This window comes from Natator depressus, chromosome 28, assembly GCF_965152275.1.
Source record: "Natator depressus isolate rNatDep1 chromosome 28, rNatDep2.hap1, whole genome shotgun sequence".
Lineage (NCBI taxonomy): Eukaryota > Metazoa > Chordata > Testudines > Cheloniidae > Natator > Natator depressus.
The window spans coordinates 1,489,229-1,509,233 of NC_134261.1; the positions used below are offsets into that span (position 1 = coordinate 1,489,229).

The window sequence follows — 20,005 nt, forward strand, 5'->3', positions numbered from 1 at the left end:
TAGAGCCGCCCCCCCCAGTGTCGCGTGGCCGGGGGGGGGCACGGGGGGGGCAAAATCGAGCTGTGACGGTTGAGACTATTTATTTTTCACTGTACAGTATTTAAAAGAGAATAAAGAACCAAACTCGTAAGCAACAGCTGCTGTGTCTTCCCCTCCCTCCCCCTGGAAATGTGGCCAGGGGGCCAGAAAATCACCCCCCCCCGATTGTCAATAAAGCCACCGAAAAGAACCGACGTCGGCTCCGCGCCCTTCACTCGCCGCGTGGGGGTGGACGGGAACCCCTGGGGGGGTCTAGTCACGCCCTAGTTGGTGCGCACCCCCCCCCACTGTCAACCGCCTCCCCCCCAGTTCAGCCTCGTTGGCTGGTTCAATTGGCCGGGGCGGGTAGGTTTTCTGGCCAGTGGGGGAAGCTGCTGGGTCCTTCCCTCAGTGTGTTACCTCCCCCCCCCCCCCCCCGCAGTTGGGGGGCTAGTGGACCCACCCCTGCTGACCTGGGGCAGGGGCAGGTATTGGAGGACAAGCTCAGCAACAGCCCAGGGGGCCCCTAGTGTGTTCCTGGGGGGGGGCAGGATTCCTGGTTTCTCTCCCCCCCCCACCAGCAGGTGGGCGGTGGGGGGTGGAAGTCCTGAGAGAACAGGAGCAGGTGTAATTCCCAGGACTGGCCACACGGGGGAGACGTCGCACTAGGCAGGGGAGAGGGAGGGAACAATCACGTCGGAGCTGGGGGGGCTTTATCCCCCCCGTTAGTCACGGGGAGGGGCTAGTCCTTAGAGAGGGTAAAGCTAGGAGCCAGGACTCCTGGGTTCTCTCCCTGGCTCTGGGGGGGGAGTGGGTCAGAGCAGGGGGGGCTGGGAGCCAGGACTCCTGGGTTCTCTCCCTGGCTCTGGGAGGGGAGTGGGGGCCAGGATATCTGTGGGGAGGAGCCAGGTGGTGGGGGCGGGGCTAGCCTGCTGGGCCGGCTGTGGACTGACCCCCCCCCCCCGGGGGGCGGGGCCCCAGCTGGGCTATATCTTGCTCCCCAGGGCAGCCGGGCGCAGACGGGGCCGGGCATGGCCGAGGGGCAGGGCACGGCGGGGGCCCCCCTGGACAAGGTGAAGCGCCCCATGAACGCCTTCATGGTGTGGTCCAGCGGGCAGCGCCGGCGCCTGGCGCAGGAGCACCCAAAAATGCACAACTCGGAGATCTCCAAGCGCCTGGGGGCCGCCTGGCGCCGGCTGGGCGAGGCCGAGAAACGCCCCTTCGTGGAGGAAGCCAAGCGCCTCCGCGCCTGCCACCTGCGGGACTATCCCGACTACAAGTACCGGCCCCGCCGCAAGGGCCGGGCCCCCGCCAAGGAGCCGCCGGGGGGCCACCCGCCGCCCCCCCAGCCGCCCGCCGCCCGGCCCTGGGGCTACGGCGAGCCCCTGGGCTACCAGCCGCCCCGCTACCCGCCGGGCCCAGCCAGCGCTGGCTACGGGAACGCGGCCGGAGGGTACAGGTGGGTCCCGCCCGCGCCTCCTGTCCCCCATCCCCTCAGGCGAACAGGGGACCCCCCAACTGTGCCCCCTTACTGGGGAAATTAGCAAGGGTGGAGGGGGGGGGCTGGTATGTTCCCTCTTTCCCCCAGCAGGGATGGTTGAAATGAGGGGGGTCTGCATATGACCATCCCTGGAGGTGGCTGCATCTTGGCGAGGGGTCCCCAAATAACCAGCCGCCCCACCCCAGAGGTGGCCGCATCGCAGAGGGGGAACATACAGCAGGTTCGGGGGCTGGTTGGGACCACACGGGCCAGCTGCTGAGTGATGCCCAGGGCATGACAGGGCACCAGCCGCTTGGTGTGTGAACCCAGGAGTCCGGGCTCCCAGCCCCCCTGCTCTGACCCACGAGCCCTGACTCCCCTCCTAGAGCTAGGGAGAGAACCCAGGAGTACTGGCTCCCCCGTGTGCCAGGATATTACCACCCCCGCCCGGGGCCCTAGGTCTTTGGGTCCCGGCCAGGGGCGGGGTGGGGCTGGCTGCCAGGCAGCACCCGCCCTGCGGCTGGCATTGGCTGTGCCCTGAGCGAAGGGTCATGACCCGGCCAGGCCTCGTCCAATCCATGGCCTGGCTCTGCACCGCGGGGGAGGGTGGGGGCGTGTGTGTGCGCCTCTGGGTGCTGGATCCAGGGCCCATGGGAGGGGAAACTGAGGCACAAGTGGGAGAAGCCAGGAATCCTGACTCCCACCATCCTCTGCTCTAACCGCGACATTGCCCACTAAAGGAGAGGGGGAGCAGGGGCTCGTGCTCAGAGCAGGCAGGGTGCCAGGACGCCTGGGTTCTGTCCCCGGCTGCGGGAGGGGAGGGCAGGTCGGGGCAGGCCACGGGGGAGCCGCTCACGCCCAGAACCAGATTAACAGGCCACCTGAGGAATGCGGCCCCGGCTCACCCAGCCCTGGGGGGGCGGGAGACTCTTCCTGCAGCTGTGGGGGCAGGGCTGGCACCCCCCCCCCCCCCAACCGCATGCCATGGCCCAGAGCTGGGAGAGAACCCAGGCGTCCGGGCTCCCAGCCCTCGGGGTGGGGGCTGGTGGGTCAGAGCAGGGTGGGCTGGGAGCCCAGACGCCTGGGTTCTCTCCCCAGCTCTGGGAGGGGAGCAGGGGATGGTGGGTCAGAGCAGGGGGGGCTGGGAGCCCGGACTCCTGGGTTCATTCCCTGGCTCTGGGAGGGGAGCGGGGGCTGGTCAGTTAGAGCAGGGGGGCTGGGAGCCAGGACTCCTGGGTTCTCTCCCCAGCTCTGGGAGGGGAGCGGGGCCTGGGAGCCCGGCCTCCTGGGTTCTCTCATTCTGAAGCTGTAATTATCCGGCTCGTTAACCCCTCTTCTCCCCCACCCCCCGCAGCGGCCTGTCCTACGGCCCCCCGGCCCAGACGCCCTACAAGCAAGACCCCGCGCCCCACCCCGGGGTGCTGCCGGCCGACTTCCGCGACATGATGGCCGCCTACGGCCTGCAGGCCTGCGACGTGGGCGAGGGCTTCCCGCAGCTGCCCTACGAGCCCCCCAGGCCGGCACCGCTGACGCCCCTCTAGCCCGCGGGGGGCCGGGACCGGGGGGGGGGGCAGCTTTTTATACGGAAAGAAGGAAAAAGTGGAGGAGGAACAAAGTTTTGGGGGGGGACTCTGTGGGGGTGACCCAGTGACTCCAACCTAAGCAGGGGGGGCAGGGTGGAGGCTCTCTTCTCCCACCCCCAGTACCCCATCTCTGCCCCCCACCCTCTGTTAACTCTTTGCTCGCTTCTCCCACCCCCTAACAAATCAGGTCCCCGGGCCCTGGCGCTAGAAAGGGGGGGCAGTAGTGGGGGGCTGAAAGAGGGGGAGCATGGGGCAGGGACAGCCCAGAGAAGTGGGGGGGGCTTGCACCCCCCCAGGGACGGCACTGGGGGGCTCTCTCTCAAGGCAGGGCGTCAACATATTTTGTAAAGAGAATAAACCTGGTTCCTGGACGCGCCCCCGACCCCGGAGCGTTACTGGGGCGGGGGGCAAAGGAGACATTCTGCGGGGGCAGGAAACAGATTGACACCCCCCCCCCCGCAGGGTGTGACCCCCACCGAGAGCAAGGAAAACTTAAAGGAGGAAATGAAAATGCCCCCCACTCCCAACCCGCAGCCCCTGCTAGCCCAGCCCTGCCCCCCCAGCCCCGCCGGTGCCCCCACTCCCGACCCACAGCCCCCTGCCAGGCCAGCCCTGCCTCCCCCAGCCCCGCCGGTGCCCCCCACTCCTGTCCGCAGCCCCCTGCCAGGCCAACCCTGCCCCCCCCAGCCCCGCCGGTGCCCCCCACTCCCAACCCGCAGCCCCCTGCCAGGCCAGCCCTGCCCCCCACTCCTGCCCTGCAGCCCCCTGCCAGGCCAGCCCTGCCCCCCCCAGCTCCGCCGGTGCCCCCCACTCCCAACCCGCAGCCCCTGCTAGCCCAGCCCTGCCCCCCCAGCTCCGCCAGTGCCCCCCCACTCCCAACCCGCAGCCCCTGCTAGCCCAGCCCTGCCCCCCAGCTCCGCCAGTGCCCCCCACTCCCGACCCGCAGCCCCCTGCCAGGCCCAGCCCTGCCCCCCCAGCTCCGCCAGTGCCCCCCACTCCCGACCCGCAGCCCCCTGCCAGGCCAGCCCTGCCCCCCCAGCTCCGCCAGTGCCCCCCACTCCCGACCCGCAGCCCCCTGCCAGGCCAGCCCTGCCCCCCAGCTCCGCCAGTGCCCCCCACTCCTGCCCTGCAGCCCCCTGCCAGGCCAGCCCTGCCCCCCCAGCTCCGCCGGTGCCCCTCACCCCCAACCCGCAGCCCCCTCGGGTCCCAGCTACTCCGAGAGGAGCTCAAGAGTTAACCCCGTGTGTGCCAGGGAATGGGGGGGGGGGGATGGCGCCGTTGCCCCAGTAACGGTCTTCTCTCCCAGCTGCAACACCCGGGCCTGCCCTGTCACCCCACCCAGTTGCCACGGTAACCAGGGAAGGGCCGGGCCCCGCCTGTTCTCACACGAAGGGGTGAATCACCCAGGGAAACCTGCGGGGGGGGGGGCAGTAGGAGGGGGAGCCCAGGGCTGAGCCCCCCCCCCCCCCCCTCAGAGCCGGGGAGAGAACCCAGGAGTCCTGGCTCCCAGCCCCAGGCAGGGACCCCGGCTCCGTGCCCGGTTCGGCTTTGCCCTGCCCACTTGGGGATCCCAGCGCCGGGGGCAGGGCAGGGAAGCAGAATGGTGGTGATTAATTGGCGCGATTAGCGCCGAGCTCGTTAGGTGCACGGGGGGGGGGCAGGGGAGGAGGGGTTGGGGGTTTCCATGCCTGCCCCTCCCTTCATTCCAATTCCACCCTCTCTCCTTCCCCGCCCCTGCAGCAGGGGAGTCCCAGAGATCCCCCCCATATGGGCAAAGCCAGGAGCTCATGGCAAATCAGTGTTTAATTACTTCACCGGCCGGGGGGGGTGGCCGGTGACCTACCCCCCGCCCCCAGCTCCCCCCACCCTGCCACAGCCCAGCTGGGGAGACGGGGATTAGTCCGGGCTGAGGGAGGGCAGGGCTGAGTGGGTTCCCTTGACCCGCACCTCGATACGGCTCAGATGGCAGTGGGGGGGGGGCCGTGGTCAGAGTCACGGGGTCCGTCCCCCCCCACTATTCCCGCTTCTTCCTGGCCTCCACGCCGGCCGGCACCTGCCAGTAATAGAGGAGCTGGCCCGCGATGACGCCGTTGCAGGACGGAGGAGACCACGTAGGTCAGAGCCATCAGGGGGTCACCCGTCTCCTGGAGGGGGACAAACAGACAGGGGTGAGGGTGGACAGGGGGGGCGGGGAATGGGGCGTGAGGCCTGTCCCCTCTGGGGGGCGCTGGCTCCCAGCCGGCCCCCGGGCAGGGACTGGCTGGCTCGGGGGGGGCGGGGGAATGGGGGCGCGGGGCCTGTCCCCTCTTGGGGGGCGCTGGCTCCCAGCCGGCCCCCGGGCAGGGACTGGCTGGCTCAGGGGGGTGGGGAATGGGGCGCGGGGCCTGTCCCCTCTAGGGATCCCCTCTGCCCAGGAGCATGCCCAGAGGGGTAGAGGGAGGGAAAGCCCCCCCCATGCCCCCCGACCCCAAAGCTCATGCCCCCCCCCGGGGGGGCGGTACCTGGACGGAGGTGAAGATCCGGGCCAGCGAGCCGCCGAAGAGGAGGAAGACGGTGACGGCCGACAGCTGCCCCGTTGGTCCATTGCGGTAGTTGGTGGCCGCTTGAAGTAGCTGGGGGGGGGGGGGGGAAGACGAGACCCCCCCAGATCAGCAGCTTGGACAGATTTGCCCCCCCACCCCCGCCGTGAGCCCCCTCCGCCGAGCCGCTTGTAGGCCGGGAGTAGCCAAGCCCCACGGCCACCCACCTTCAGCGGAGGTAAGGGGCTGGCTTGACACCCTCGACGGAATAAGTCCTGCTGGGGGGGCAGCCCCCCCAAAACACACAGCCCCCCACCACTAGTGTGACCCCTGAGCCAAAGTCCCCTGCATGCAGGCTCAGATGGGAGCCAGCGCCCCCTAGAGGGGACAGGCCCCTGCCCCATTCCCCGCCCCCCTGAGCCCACCAGTCCCCCCTGGGGCCGGATGGGAGCCAGCGCCCCCTAGAGGGGACAGGCCCCTGCCCCATTCCCCGGCCCCCTGAGCCCACCAGTCCCCCCCTGGGGCCGGATGGGAGCCAGCGCCCCCTAGAGGGGACAGGCCCCTGCCCCATTCCCCGCCCCCCTGAGCCCGCCAGTCCCCGCTGGGGCCGGCTGGGAGCCGGCGCCCCCGAGAGGGGGCAGGCCCCTTACCCGGCTGATGATGATGGCGGGCACATTGGTGGCTTGCAGGAGGGTGACCATGGCCTGGGGGGTGAGGGGGAGAGCAGCAGGCAGAGCAGAGCGAAATACAGCACCAGGAAGGAGATACCTGCGGGGGGGGGAGACAGGAGAGGGTTAACCCCCCCACGCAGGGATCCCCCCCTCCAACCCACACCCTGTGCGGAGGGCCGCGCCCCACTCACCCTGCGTGGTGCGTCCCCCGAAGTGCTGGGCCAGGAAGCCGATGGTGACCGTTTGGAGCATGAGGAAGAGCGCCTCGCCCCAAGCGCTGCGAGGGGGGAGAAAACAGGTGGTCCGGCCGCCCTAAAAACCCTGCCCCCCTGACCAGCCAGCCCCCTGCCCTGGGACCGGGAGGGAGCCAGCACCCCCAAAGGGGAAAGGCCGTCTGGTAGAGCACCCCCACTTAGAACCCCAGAGCCGGGGAGAGAACCCAGGAGTCCTGGCCCCCAGCCCCCCGTGCTCTAACCCACCAACCCCCACTCCCCTCCCGGAGCCGGGGAGAGAACCCAGGAGTCCTGGCTCCCTGCCCCCCCCCGGCTGTAACCCCACCAGCCCCCACTTCCCTCCCAGAGCCAGGGAGAGAACCCAGGAGTCCTGGCTCCCAGTCCCCCTGCTCTAACCACCAGCCCCCATTCCCCTCCCAGAGCCAGGGAGAGAACCCAGGAGTCCTGGCTCCCAGCAGGGCTCTCCCACCCCAGGGCTGACCTGGCCTGACCCTGCAGGGGCCGGGACGGGCGGGGCTCACGGGACCGGGGCTCCCCCTGGTGGCGAGGGGGGCAGGCGCAGCCTCACCTGAAGGGGAAGCCGTTGGCCACGCTGTAGACCATGGTGCCCGTGAGGGCCAGCAGCTCCAGCAGGATGGAGTGGAAACTGAGCCCCCACGGCGCTCTTCGCCCCCAGGATCTTAAACACCTGGGGCAGCTTCACTGCAGGGAGGCGGGGCGCACGTCAGGGCTGGGGGGCAGCCCCCCATCGGCACAGAACGGAGGGGCCTCTCGTCATCCTCCCCATGGGGGTCAGATGGGAGCCAGCGCCCCCTAGAGGGGACAGGCCCCTGACCTGCTCCCCACCCCCTGAGCCAGCCAGTCCCCGCCCTGGGGCCAGATGGGAGCCGGTGCAGGCCCAGTGCCCCATTCCCCACCCCCATGAGCCAGCCAGTCCCCACGCTGGGGCCGGATGGGAGCCGGCGCCCCCTAGAGGGGACAGGCTCTGGGCCCCATTCCCCGCCCCCCATGAGCCAGCCAGTCCCCGCCCTGGGGCCGGGTGGGAGCCGGTGCAGGCCCAGTGCCCCATTCCCCGGCCCCCATGAGCCAGCCAGTCCCCACCCTGGGGCCGGATGGGAGCTGGCGCCCCCCAGAGGGGACAGGCCCCTGCCCCATTCCCCACCCAGACAGGGAGCAGGGGATGCAAGGAGCCGGATGCGTACCCATCAGTGACCCCGCAACGATGGCGATTCCCAGCCCTTTGCTGACCAGGATCTTCAGGCAGGGAACTGGAGGAGGGAAGGAAACGGAGAGGGAGAAAGGGGGGCGGGGGGGTCAATACAAATGGGGCAGCAGCACGTCCCGTGCCGCCCCCCAACGCCCTCACATCCTCCCCACCTGGGTTCCCAGGGCTGGTGCTTCACTGGCCCCTGACCCTAAGGCCTCTTTGGGTGTCCTTAGCATCCTGCCCCCTTTGGCCCTTCCCCAGCAGCCCCAATCGGCCCCCCACTCCGGCATCTGCGGCCCCTCTGGATATCTCGGGTACCCCGACCCCTGAGACCGGGGCCCCATGCTGATCCTATCGGTCCCCGTCCCTCATTCTTCCTGACTGCCCCCCCACGGGCCAATCTCCCCCCCACGTCGTGTGTTTCTCTGAGCATCCCTGCTCCCCCCACCACTCCCCGGCCCTCAGCGTTATGGCCCCCCCGAGCCCCTCTGGGTGTTCCTGGTTCCCTGCGCGCTGGGCTCCCCCCGGCTCCCCAGCCCCACCGCGGGCCCCCAGCCTCCCCGCTCGCCCCCTTCCCTCACGGCCTCGGCCCTCTGGGGGTGCCTGGCTCCCTCCCCCTCAGTTCCCCCTTGGCCCCCATGGTAGCTCCTGCCCTGCCCCACTGACCCACCACCCTACCCACTGCGCCCCACCCAACCCCACTGCTCCACCAGCCCTCCCGACCCCCACCCAACCCCCACCGATCCCCCACTGCTCCCCACCCTTCCCCATTCCCCCCCATTAGCCCCCACCCCACCATCCTTGCCCCCAGGCCCATTGACTCCCACCCAACCCCCACCGCTCCCCCCTCCCCCGTTCCCCCCTTACCCCTACCCCCCTTGACTCCCACCCAACCCCCACTGCTCCTCCAGACCCGAGCCCCACTGCTCCCCCTGACTCCAACCCAACCCCCACAGCTCCCCCCACCCCCCACCAACCCCCCACCCTTCCCCCCATTAACCCCCGCCCCTCCGTCCTTGCCCCCAGCCCCATTGACTCCCACCCAACCCCCACTGCTCCCCGACCCCCACCCAACCCCCCACCCCCACCGACCCCCCACCGCTCCCCCCTGCTCTCCCCTGCCCCATTCCCCTCTTACTCCTGCCCCCCCTCGACCCCCACCCAACCCCCACTGCTCCCCACCCTTCCCCATTCCCCCATTAGCCCCTACCCCACCGTCCTTGCCCCCAGCCCCATTGACTCCCACCCAACCCCCACCGCTCCCCCAGACCCCTGAGCCCCACTGCTCCCCCTGACCCCACCCAGTCCCCACCCCTCCTCCAGCCCCCACCGACCCCCACCCAACCCCCACTCCTCCCCCAGCCCCACCGACCCCCACCGCTCCCCCCTGCTCCCCCTTCCCCATTCCCTTCTTACCCCTGCCCCCCCTCGACCCCCAACCAACCCCCACTGCCCCCCCCATTGCAGTCCCCCCAGACGTGGCTGAGGCCGGGATGTGTCAACACAGGGGAGTGGGCTGACAAGGAGGGGGGTCACCCCTCCCCCAGGTATCCCCCTTCCGCGGGCACTTCCGCCCCGCACCGTCATGGCGGCGGCACGCCTCACCGGGCACTTCCGCCCCGCACCGTCATGGCGGCCTCAGCGCGCACTTCCGCCCCGCCCCCGTGGAGCGCCGGAGGGCGGGCGCCTTGCGTGGCCATGGCGGCCGGCGGGTGTGGCCCCGGTGGGGGAGGGGCGGGCGCTCACCGTGCAGCAGGTTGAAGCGCAGGAACAGCTCGTCGTAGCAGCGCTCGGGAAGCAGGTGCGGGACCAGCAGCCCTGCAGCGCCGCCGCCGCCATTTTGGGAAATGGCCGCGCGCCCACCCCGGCCCGGCCGGCGCTTCCGCCTCCATGTCGCCACGGTGCCTGCGGCGCAGGCGCGGAGGCGCCCGCGGAGCCACTCACTGCGCAGGCGCCTCCCCCCCCCACACGGCTTGTGCGCATGCTCCCGCACTCCCGCTGCAGAGTTCCCCCTCCGCAGTACGCAGGCGCCTCTTTCGCTCTCTTCCGCGCATGCGTGGCGGAGGGGGGGGGCGAGAAAGGGGACGCCGAGCATGCGCCGCCCTGAGTCTGACAGTAGGCGCGCATGCGCCCTGTCCCTCAACAGTCCCCCTCCTGTCCTCCTCGCGCATGCGGTCTCTCTCCCTCGTGGTCTGTCATTCTCACGCATGCGCCCTCCCCCCGAACGGCCCCTCCATCCCTCCCCGCGCATGCGCCCTTCCTCCCAACCCCCTCCCCTTGTGCGCCCCGCGCATGCGCCCTAGAGCCCCCCCACACACACACACAGAGACTCCTTGCCTTGACCAAACTTTGGCCAACCCAAGATGGCCGCCCCAGCCCCGCCCTCTTGCCCGCTGCCCGCCCTGAGCCGGGGGGCCGTGGCCCTCTGCCTGCTGCACGAGCTGCGGCTGCAGCGGGGCCGGCGCCTGCGGGAGGCCGCCCGCCGCCGCCGGGCCGCCCGCCGCCGCCGGGCCCGGGCCCGCTGGGGCCGCCGCTTCGCCCTGCTGTGGCGGGCGGGCAGCCCGGCCGCCGGGCCCGGCCCCCGCCCGCCCCCGGCCCGCCCGCCCCCGGCCCCGGCCCGGGAGCGGCGGCTCTGGAGCAAGGCCCGCAGCTCGGCCTTCTGGGAGACGGTGCGGGCCAAGGCCTTCGGGCCCGGCGAGTGGGCCGACAACTTCCGCCTGGGGCCGGCCACCTTCGACTACCTCTGCGGGCGGCTGCGGGGGGCCATCCAGCGGCGGGACACCAACATGCGCCGGGCCATCCCCGCCGAGGTCCGCCTGGCCATGACCCTCTGGCGCCTCGGGGCCTGCACCGAGTACCGGGCCGTGGAGCAGCAGTTCGGCGTCTCCCGCTCCACCGTCTGCAAGATCCTGCGGGACGTCTGCGAGGCCGTGGTGGCCATCCTCACCCCGGCCTACGTGGCCGCCCCCGCCGGGCCCCGGGCCGCCGGCTTCCCCGCCCCGCCGCAGCTGGCCGGCGTGCTGGGGGCCCTGCACGTCCCCATCCGGGCCCCCAACGAGAACGCCGCCGGGTACTTCAACCGCCGGGGCTGGCACTCGGTGGTGCTGCAGGCCGCCGTCGACGCCCGCGGCTGCTTCTGGGACGTCAACGTCGGCTGCCCCGGGAGGCAGACCGACGCCCAGGTGCTGCGGGCCTCTGAGCTCTACCAGCGCGCCCAGCGGGGGGAGCTCTTCCCCGGGGCAGCCCGGGACGTGGGAGGCGTCCAGGTGCCCGTCTACTTGCTGGGCGGCCCGTCCTACCCGCTCCTGCCCTGGCTGATGAGGCCTTACCGGGCTGGGGAGCTGACGCCGGCCCAGAGGCGTTTTAACGAGTACGCCGCCGCCGCCCGCACCGTGGTGGGGGTGGCGTTCGGGCGCCTCAGGGGTCGCTGGCGCTGCCTCCAGAAACGCAACGACACGGATGTCTCTTTCCTGCCCACCCTGATCGCCGCCTGCTCCACCCTCCACAACGTCTGCGAGATGCACGGCGACGTCTTCCAGCCCCGCTGGATGGTGGAGGAAGAGGAGGAGGAGGAGGAAGATCCCGTCGAGGACGGGGAGGGAGAGGATGGCGCCGCGGCCGAGATCCGTGAGGCGCTGGCTCTGACCCTTCGGGACTGAGGAATAGAACCCAGGAGTCCTGGCTCCCAGCCCCGTCCCTGCTCTAACCCACCAGCCCCCACTCCCCTCCCAGAGCCAGGGAGAGAACCCAGGAGTCCTGGCTCCCAGACCCATCCTTGCTCTAACCCACCAGCCCCCACTCCCTTCCTAGAGCCGGAGAGAGAACCCAGGAGTCCTGGCTCCCAGCCCCGTCCCTGCTCTAACTCACCAGCCCCCACTCCCCTCCCAGAGCTGGGGATAGAACCCAGGCATCCTGCCTCCCAGCCCCCCTGATTAATCTGCTGAATGTTTATTCCCTTCCCCCCTTCCCTCCCCCCACTTGGAATCCCCTCTCCTGGGGGCAGGGGTAGGGAGGTAGGTGAAGTGAGGGTGCCAGGCGGGAGTGTGGGTAGGGGCTGGGTGTCAGAACTGGGGTGGTGGCAGGGAGCTGGGAATTTGCAACCAGGCTGGGCAAGGGGCAGTTGAAGTCGGGGGCGGGGGGGTATTGGGAGGAACCGGGGAACCGGATGCCTGGGTTCTCTGTAGCCGCAATAAACAAAGACTTCAACCCAAAGAATCTGTACTGTAATTGTCCGCCAACACCTGGCCCCCCTCTCTGCCCCCCTCCTGCCCCATAGCTGCCCGGTCAGCCCCAGCCTGGCTGACTCAGCTGCTCTGTCTGTCCAGCTGGCCGGCCTTCCGGATGGACAGACGGACAGCAAGGAGGACATGCGGGCAGGGGCGGTATCTATCTCTCCAGCCAGTCTATCCATCCAGAGGTGGCTGCATCTCAGCGCTGGGCGAGGGGTCCCCGAATAACCAGCTACCCCACCCCAGAGGTGGCCGCATCCAGCGCCGGGCGAGCCCACTGGGACGCTGCCAGGAGCCGGGGCACGAGCAATAACTGAGACAGCCTCGTATTTACCAACAACCCCCCCCCACTCCGGCCCAAATTTATTTAATCAGTAAAATAAAATACATGGATCGTGGACCTTCTTCCTCACCCCATTCCCCGCCCCCGAGGCAGCCAGGCCCCACCCTGGGGCCAGAGGGGAGCCGCGCCCCCTAGAGGGGACAGGCCCCATCCCCGGTCCCGCCCCCTGCCCTGTGTCCCAGCCCCTCAGATGGTCTGGTAGCCGCCCCGGGTCCGGCGCCGGCCCAGCATGTAGGCGATGACGATGATCAGGATCAGGACCAGAAGAACCACCCCAATGACGATGGGCACCACCATGGTGTGCCGATCCTCCGGGCACTGCTCGGCTGCAAGAGAGGAGGGGCAGGGCTGAGACCGCGGGGTGGGGGGCAGAGGGAGATGAGAGGGGAAAGGGGGGGCAGGGCTTGGATCCGGGGGAAATGGAGGGGGCAGGGGGAGATGAGAGGGGTATGGGGGGCAGGGCTTGGATCGGGGGAAATGGGGCAAGGGGAGATGAGAGGGGTATGGGGGGCAGGGCTTGGCTCGGGGGAAATGGAGGGGGCAGGGGAGATGAGAGGGGTATGGGGGGCAGGGCTTGGATCGGGGGAAATGGGGCAGGGGAAGATGAGAGGGGTATGGGGGGCAGGGCTCGGATCGGGGGAAATGGGGGGCAGGGGAGATGAGAGGGATATGGGGGGCAGGGCTCGGATCGGGGAAATGGGGCAGGGGAAGATGAGAGGGGTATGGGGGCAGGGCTCGGATCGGGGGAAATGGGGCAGGGGAAGATGAGAGGGGTATGGGGGGCAGGGCTCGGATCGGGGGGAAATGGGGCAGGGGAAGATGAGAGGGGTATGGGGGGCAGGGCTCGGATCGGGGAAATGGGGGGCAAGGGGAGATGAGAGGGGTATGGGGGGCAGGGCTTGGATCAGGGGAAATGGGGGGCAGGGGGAGATGAGAGGGGTATGGGGGAGCAGGGCTCGGCTCGGGGGAAATGGGGGGCAGGGGGAGATGAGAGGGGTATGGGGGAGCAGGGCTCGGCTCGGGGAAATGGGGGGCAGGGGGAGATGAGAGGGGAATGGGGGGGCAAGGCTCGGCTCGGGGGAAATGGGGGGCAGGGCTCGGCTCGGGGGAAATGGGGGGGCAGGGGGAGATGAGAGGGGAATGGGGGGGCAGGGCTCGGCTCGGGGGAAATGGAGGAGACAGGGGGAGATGAGAGGTTGCTGGGGCAGCAGAGGGCTGGGGGGCAGATTCTGGGGCCGCGGGGGGCCGTACCGTCCCCAAAGTGGCCCCCGGGAAGGGCGAAGGCCTGGAGCCGCTCGTGCAGGGCGTCGAGGCGGAAGGCGGGGGCCAGCGCCAGGCTGCGGTTCCCGCACTGTACGAGTGCCCCAGCCGGGCTTCGAACTCCCGCAGGCTGCTGTTCTGCGCCACGAACCGGCTCTCTGCGGGGGGCCAGAGCTCAGAGCTGCCCCCCGCATCCCCCCGAGTCCCGAACCGGCCCCGCAAGGCCGCCCGGCCCCCCAAAGCCACCGCTGACCCCCAAACCCACCCCGAGCCCCCAGGCACCCTGAACCCCCAAAGCCACCCCGACCCCCCAAACCCACCTCTGACCCCCCAAAACCACCCCGAGCCCCCAGGCACTCCTGAACCCCCAAAGCCACCCCGACCCCCCAAACCCACCTCTGACCCCCCAAAGCCACCCCGAGCCCCCAGGCACCCCTGAATCCCCAAAGTCAACCCCGACCCCCCCAAACCCCCAAACTCACCTCTGACCCCCAAAAGTCACCCCGAGCCCCCCAAACTGACCTCTGACCCCACAAAGTCACCGCAGACCCCCCAAATCCGCAAAGTCACCACAAATCCCCAAAGTCACCCTGACCCCCCGAATCCTCAGTCACCCCCGACTCCCCTGAACCTCCAAAGTCAACCCCAACCCCCCCAAACCCCCAAACTCACCTGTGACCCTCCCAAAACCCCAAACCCCCCAAATCCCCAAAGTCACCGCAAACCCCCAAAGTCACCCTGACCCCCAATCACCCTGAACCCCCGAATCCCCAGTCACCCCCAACCCCCCCGAACCTCCAAAGTCACCCCGACCCCTCAGTCACCCTGAATGCCCAGTCACCCCGACCTCCCAAATCACCCCAACCCCCCCAAGTCACCCTAAACCCTCAGTCACCCCGGACCCCCCCAAAAGTCACCGTAACCCCTCAAAGTCACCCCGAACCTTCAAAGTCACTCCTGACCTCCCAAAGTCACCCCAATCGCCCCAAACGCACCCCGAGCTCACCCAATGCCCTAAACCTTTTCCCCATCTCCCCCCAACTCCCCCAAACCTCCCCCCCAACAGCCTGGACCCCCAGTTCTCACGTGTGGCCCCAGGGAAGTGGACGCTCAGGCTGGCTCGGACCTCGCGCAGGTAGACAGCGTTTTGGGTTGTATTCTGGGGAGACACAAGGGACCCCCAACATTTGGACCCCCAACGTCCACCCAGCACGGAGCTGCAGCCACCTCTGGGGTGGAACACAGCAGCGGTTTACACAACCCCTGCCCCACAGCGCCCCCTAGCGCTGCCCTGGGGCCAGCCCCGCCTGCCGGGGGAGAGCGGCCCCTGCCGAGCCCCCCGCCCTGCGACCTGCCCCCCAGCGCCGCCCTGGGGCCAGCCCCGCCTGCCGGGAGAGAGCACCCCCTGCCGAGCCCCCCGCCCCGCCCCCTGCCCCACAGCGCCCTCTAGCACCGCCCTGGGGCCAGCCCCGCCTGCCGGGGGGAGCACACCCCCTGCCGAGCCCCCAGCCCCGTCCCCTGCCCCCCAGTGCCCCCTAGCGCCGCCCTGGGGCCAGCCCCGCCTGCTGGGGGAGCGCGCCCCCCTGCCGAGCCCCCAGCCCCGTCCCCTGCCCCCCAGCGCCCCCTAGCGCCGCCCTGGGGCCAGCCCCGCCTGCCGGGGGGAGTGCGCCCCCTGCCGAGCCCCCCGCCGGTACCTTCACGAAGGTGAAGTGCAGGAAGCCCTGGGCGAAGGTGATGTTCATGGTGGCTGAGTCCTGGGAGCAGGTTCCCGCCACCATGGTGTGGTTCGGCTGGACGTCAAACGCGCCCCAGAGCTGGGAGGGAGAGAGAAGTCGGGTGACCTGGCGTCACCTTCATCCCTGAACCCCAAGAGTCCGAGGGAGAGAACCCAGGAGTCCGGCCTCCCAGCCACCCCTGCTCTAACCCACCAGCCCCCACTCCCCTCCCAGAGCCACGGAGAGAACCCAGGAGTCCTGGCCTCCAGCCCCCCTGCTCTAACCCACCAGCTCCCACTCCCCTCCCAGAGATGGGGAGAGAACCCAGGAGTCCGGCCTCCCAGCCACCCCTGCTCTAACCCACCAGCCCCCACTCCCCTTCCGGAGCCACGGAGAGAACCCAGGAGTCCTGGCACCTGGCCACCCCTGCTCTAACCCACTGGCCCCCACTCCCCTCCCAGAGCCAGGGAGAGAACCCAGGAGTCCTGGCTCCCAGCCCCTCCTGCTCTAACCCACCAGCCCCCACTCCCGTCCCGGAGCCGGGGAGAGAACCCAGGAGTCCTGGCACCTGGCCACCCCTGCTCTAACCGACTGGCCCCCACTCCCCTCCCAGAGCCGGGGAGAGAACCCAGGAGTCCTGGCTCCCAGCCCCCCAGCCCTAACCAGTAGCCTCCCCTTCCTCTTACCCGCACTTTGAGCGGTTCTCGTATTGGATCCGGATCTGGAGGCCCGACTGAACCCGGAGGCAGACGTCCGACCCGTTCCACACCGAGTAGTTCCCTACCGCCGCGTCCGGGGGCAGCGTCGGGCCCGCCGTGGGGAGGTGGGGGGTCGTGTGCGGGGTGGTGTGGTTGGCCGGGTGGGTCGTGGTGTGGTGGGTCCCGTGGGTCGTGGTGTGGTTGGCCGGGTGCGGGGTGGTGTGGTTGGCCGGGTGGGTCGTGGTGTGGTGGGTCCCGTGGGTCGTGGTGTGGTTGGCCGGGTGCGGGGTGGTGTGGTTGGCCGGGTGGGTCGTGGTGTGGTGGGTCCCGTGGGTTGTGGTGTGGTTGGCCGGGTGCGGGGTGGTGTGGTTGGTCCCGTGGGTCGTGGTGTGGTGGGTCCTGGTGGGTCGTGGTGTGGTTGGCCGGGTGGGTCGTGGTGTGATTGGTGGGGCGTGTCGTGCGGTGGGGCGTGGTGGGGGTGGTTTTGGTGAAAGATGGCACGAGGGTGGCCGATGACTTATGGCGGGGGCAGCCGTCGCACGGGGCCTCGATCCCGGAGCTGGGCGTGGTTAGTTCCTGGCCCCATCACCGGGCGGGGTGAAGATGCAGACTCGAGGGGTGAGGAAGGGGGGGACACAATTAGACCTTCAAAGTAGACACAGGGCACCAATACACCTCCCCTGGCTAGCTCCATGTCAATGGCCATCATTAGGGTCCAGAGTAAACACACACGTTGCTAACCTGGCTGCCAGGGACAGGAAATATAGAAGGCTAATTTCTCTCCTCCCCCAACCTCACCCTCTGACTGCCCCCTGCCCCATGCCAATGTTGAGTGCAATCTTTTAACTTGCTTTCATTTTGCCACCATTAGGGCCCAGAGTGAACACCCTCCTAAATATCCAGATTCCATCCTCCATGTTCCAAAGGATGTGGGCCCCCAATTACATCATGCCCTCAAATCCTGCCCCCTAAGTGATCCTCTCTCAGCCAACACCAGCGGCAACACGAAACGTACCATCATTAGCCTTCAGAGTTAACAGCCCAATTGAGAAGACACGTACCCTGGGGCGGAAAGGTGGGGCCAAAGCCCCAACCCCAGCTTCCCCCCGCCCCCTGCGCCCAAATCCTTCTGCCTTGTTCTCCAGCCACCCAACTCAGTTTTGGTGGCTCATTTCCAATCATGCCCTCATTAGGTTTCAGAGTTAACGCGGCTTAACATTCTCTTCGGATCCAAAAAATGGACTTTTAGGGCAACTCCACAGATTGCAACTCTCGACAGAACCCGGTTCGCCGCTGCCTTGGTCCGGGGATACGAGCCAGACACAGTGGGCGGGGTCGTAGCTGACGGATTTATACGTCTGATCCTTTCGGAAAGCCGGGGTGGGGGGGGTTGCCCACTTTTCACCCCAATATTGCCGGGAAAAGGAGCAAGGTCCCTGTTTTGGGGGTGGAGGGGGGGTGGAAACTGAGGGGGCAACCAAAAAATTCCATTTTTCTGCACCCAAACCGAGCAAAGTCGGGCCCTGGTGGCCAAGCTGCGGCAGGCGAAAGCTCACGACATTTCCGCGGTGACCCTTGCGCAAGGGTGACCTCGGCTCGACGCAGAACGAGAAACTAGAAATAAAACTGCCCCTTCGGCTGGGCAAACTTCGCGTGCTCTGCCCCCCGCCCCCCGAATCGACCAGACTGCTCACTTTTCGATGCCAAATGGGGCGGGGGGCTGGAGCCCGGACTCCTGGGTTCTCGCCCTGGCTCTGGGAGGGGAGTGGGGGCTGGTGGGTCAGAGCAGGGGGGCTGGGAGCCAGGACTCCTGGGTTCTCTTCCCGGCTTGGGAGGGCGGTGGGGTAGAGCAGGAGGGCCTGGGAGCCAGGACTCCTGGGTTCTCTCCCGGGCTCTGGGAGGGGAGTGGGGGCTGGTGGGTTAGAGCAGGAGGGGCTGGGAGCCAGGACTCCTGGGTTCTCTCCCTGGCCCTGGGAGGGGAGTGGGGGCTGGTGGGTTAGAGCAGGGGGGGGCTGGGAGCCCGGACTCCTGGGTTCTCTCCCCGGTACTGGGAGGGGAGTGCTGGGTTAGAGCAGCGGGGGGGCTGGAGCCAGGACTCCTGGGTTCTCTCCCGGGCTCTGGGAGGGGAGTGGGGGCTGGTGGGTTAGAGCAGGGAGGGGGCTGGGAGCCCAGACTCCTGGGTTCTCTCCCCAGCTCGGGCAGGGCAGTGGGGTGCAGTGGGTGAGAGCAGGGGCGGCACCTACCTGCCAGGCAGAGCAGCAGGACCAGGGCCCCCATGCCGAAGACGCTGCCGGATCGTCCGTCTGTCCGTCCCGCCCGGCCCTTCCTGCGCGTCCCTGATAAACTGAAGGAAACGAAACCAGTTCCCCTGCCAAGGTCGCTCCCCGCCCCCCCACCCCGCCCGCCAGCGCGCTCGGAAATGGGCCTCGCGCACAGATAGCAAGGCCTCGAGGCCGAGATGCGGCCACCTCTGGGGCGGGGCGGCCGGTGACCCGGGGACCCCTCGCCCGGCGCCGAGATGCAGCACCTCTGGGGCGGGGCGGCCGGTGACCCGGGGACCCCTCGCCCGGCGCTGGATGCGGCCACCTCTGGGGCGGGGTGGCCGGCGACCCGGGGACCCCTCGCCCGGCGCTGGATGCGGCCACCTCTGGGGCGGGGCGGCCGGTGACACGGGGAGCCCTCGTCCGGCGCCGAGATGCGGCCACCTCTGGGGCGGGGCGGCCGGTGACACGGGGACCCCTCGCCCGGCGCCGAGATGTGGCCACCTCTGGGGCGGGGCGGCTGGTTTTACAGGTGCTGAGGTGACCCCCTCCTCGGCCGTGGGGCTGGGCGACATGCTGGGCCCCATGGGCTGGGGGTGGCAGGAGGCCATGTAAGATGGGCTCGTGGCTCTGACGGACACCAGCTGCCTCAGGGAGGGGGGCTGATGATTCAGGGCTTTCGGTTCCCCATGAGGCTCCGGGGACAGACCTGAGTCAGCCCCCAGGAAAGGCCCGTGACCTTCACGTGGTGGGCGTGGAGCTCGGGGTGGGGGCTGGGAGCCCGGACTCCTGGGTTCTCTCTCCGGCTCTAGGAGGGCAGCAGGGACTGGTGGGTTAGAGGGGAGTGGGGGCTGGGAGCCCGGACTCCTGGGTTCTCTCCCCAGCGCTGGCTGTCTCTCCCTCTTCCTTGTTTTATTAGCTGCAGGTTCCCTCGACCTTTGAGGCTGGGGCATGGCCGGGCTCCAGGTGCGGCTCTGCCCCGGCTGCCAGCAAACGATCCTGCGCCCCCCACTCCGGCGGGGTGAGCCCCGGCTGCCCCATACCTGGGCCAGACCCGCTCTGCTTGGAAACCGGCCTGGGAGCCAGGACTCCTGGGCTCTCTGCCCGGCTCTGGGAGGGGAGTGGGGGCTGGTGGGTTAGAGCAGGGGGGGCTGGGGAGCCCGGGACTCCTGGGTTCTCTCCCCGGCTCTGGGAGGGCAGCGGGGGCTGGTGGGTTAGAGCAGGGTGGGGGCTGGGAGCCCGGACTCCTGGGTTCTCTCCCCGGCTCTGGGAGGGGAGTGGGGGCTGGTGGGTCAGAGAGCCAGGACTCCTGGGTTCTCTCGCCACCTCTGGGAGCTAGTGCATGAGAACCAGGGGGCCTGGGAGCCAGGACTGGGGAGGGGAGCAACTTGCGCCCTCCCACCACCAGGGGGCAGCCTCACGGCCCCCCTCCAGCCCCTGGGGAGCTCTCAGCTTCGGCATCTCCTTGTGGGCTCGTTGCCAGCTTACTAAAGTCTAACACGAGAGACCTGCGGAACTCCTGCCGCCAGGGCGAAGAGTAATTCATTAGGGCGCTCAGTTAATCAGGGAGCGGGCTAGTGGGGGCCGTGGGCTCATTGTCCCGCCCAGCAGTCTTGCTGCAACCTCTTACAGGAACAGGGGAGTTGAGGCAAAGGAAAGGGCAGGAGGGGGGAGCCCGGACTCCTGGGTTCTAGCGGCCCTGTTCCCCAGTAGATTCGGGCTCAGACGCCTGGGTTCGATGCTTTCGAGCTGTGAACCTCTGGTCACGGATTGGGGAAATCTTACCCA

At 69.2% G+C, this 20,005-nt stretch overlaps 4 protein-coding genes across 4 annotated transcripts in view; 1 reads left to right on the forward strand and 3 right to left on the reverse strand.

The window, feature by feature from the left end:
• Nucleotides 1-1,049: 1,049 nt before the first annotated feature.
• On the forward strand, nucleotides 1,050-3,061 carry SOX15 (SRY-box transcription factor 15). Its single transcript, XM_074941215.1, has 2 exons — nucleotides 1,050-1,477; nucleotides 2,853-3,061. Exons 1-2 carry the CDS (start codon nucleotides 1,050-1,052, stop codon nucleotides 3,037-3,039), a joined length of 615 nt encoding a protein of 204 aa, XP_074797316.1. The 3' UTR covers nucleotides 3,040-3,061.
• Nucleotides 3,062-4,967: 1,906 nt separating this feature from the next.
• On the reverse strand, nucleotides 4,968-9,806 carry MPDU1 (mannose-P-dolichol utilization defect 1). Its single transcript, XM_074941087.1, is given in 10 exon segments — nucleotides 4,968-5,176; nucleotides 5,178-5,225; nucleotides 5,583-5,693; nucleotides 6,251-6,321; nucleotides 6,324-6,368; nucleotides 6,463-6,548; nucleotides 7,073-7,158; nucleotides 7,160-7,206; nucleotides 7,707-7,772; nucleotides 9,458-9,806. Coding segments are annotated over 10 exon segments (990 nt in total). The 3' UTR covers nucleotides 4,968-5,095.
• A 2,663-nt stretch (nucleotides 9,807-12,469) lies between these two features.
• On the reverse strand, nucleotides 12,470-18,347 carry CD68 (CD68 molecule). The gene is given in 9 exon segments (XM_074941058.1): nucleotides 12,470-12,609; nucleotides 13,535-13,636; nucleotides 13,639-13,701; nucleotides 14,630-14,702; nucleotides 15,238-15,363; nucleotides 15,950-16,330; nucleotides 16,332-16,537; nucleotides 16,540-16,566; nucleotides 18,200-18,347. Coding segments are annotated over 9 exon segments (1,152 nt in total). The 5' UTR covers nucleotides 18,234-18,347.
• A 1,424-nt stretch (nucleotides 18,348-19,771) lies between these two features.
• EIF4A1 (eukaryotic translation initiation factor 4A1) overlaps nucleotides 19,772-20,005 on the reverse strand; it is a 4,260-nt gene continuing 4,026 nt past the window's right edge. Inside the window, exon 7 of the mRNA XM_074941089.1 lies at nucleotides 19,772-19,842. Within this exon, the coding sequence (XP_074797190.1) occupies nucleotides 19,772-19,842 (71 nt within the window). The remainder of the gene's footprint in view (nucleotides 19,843-20,005) is intronic.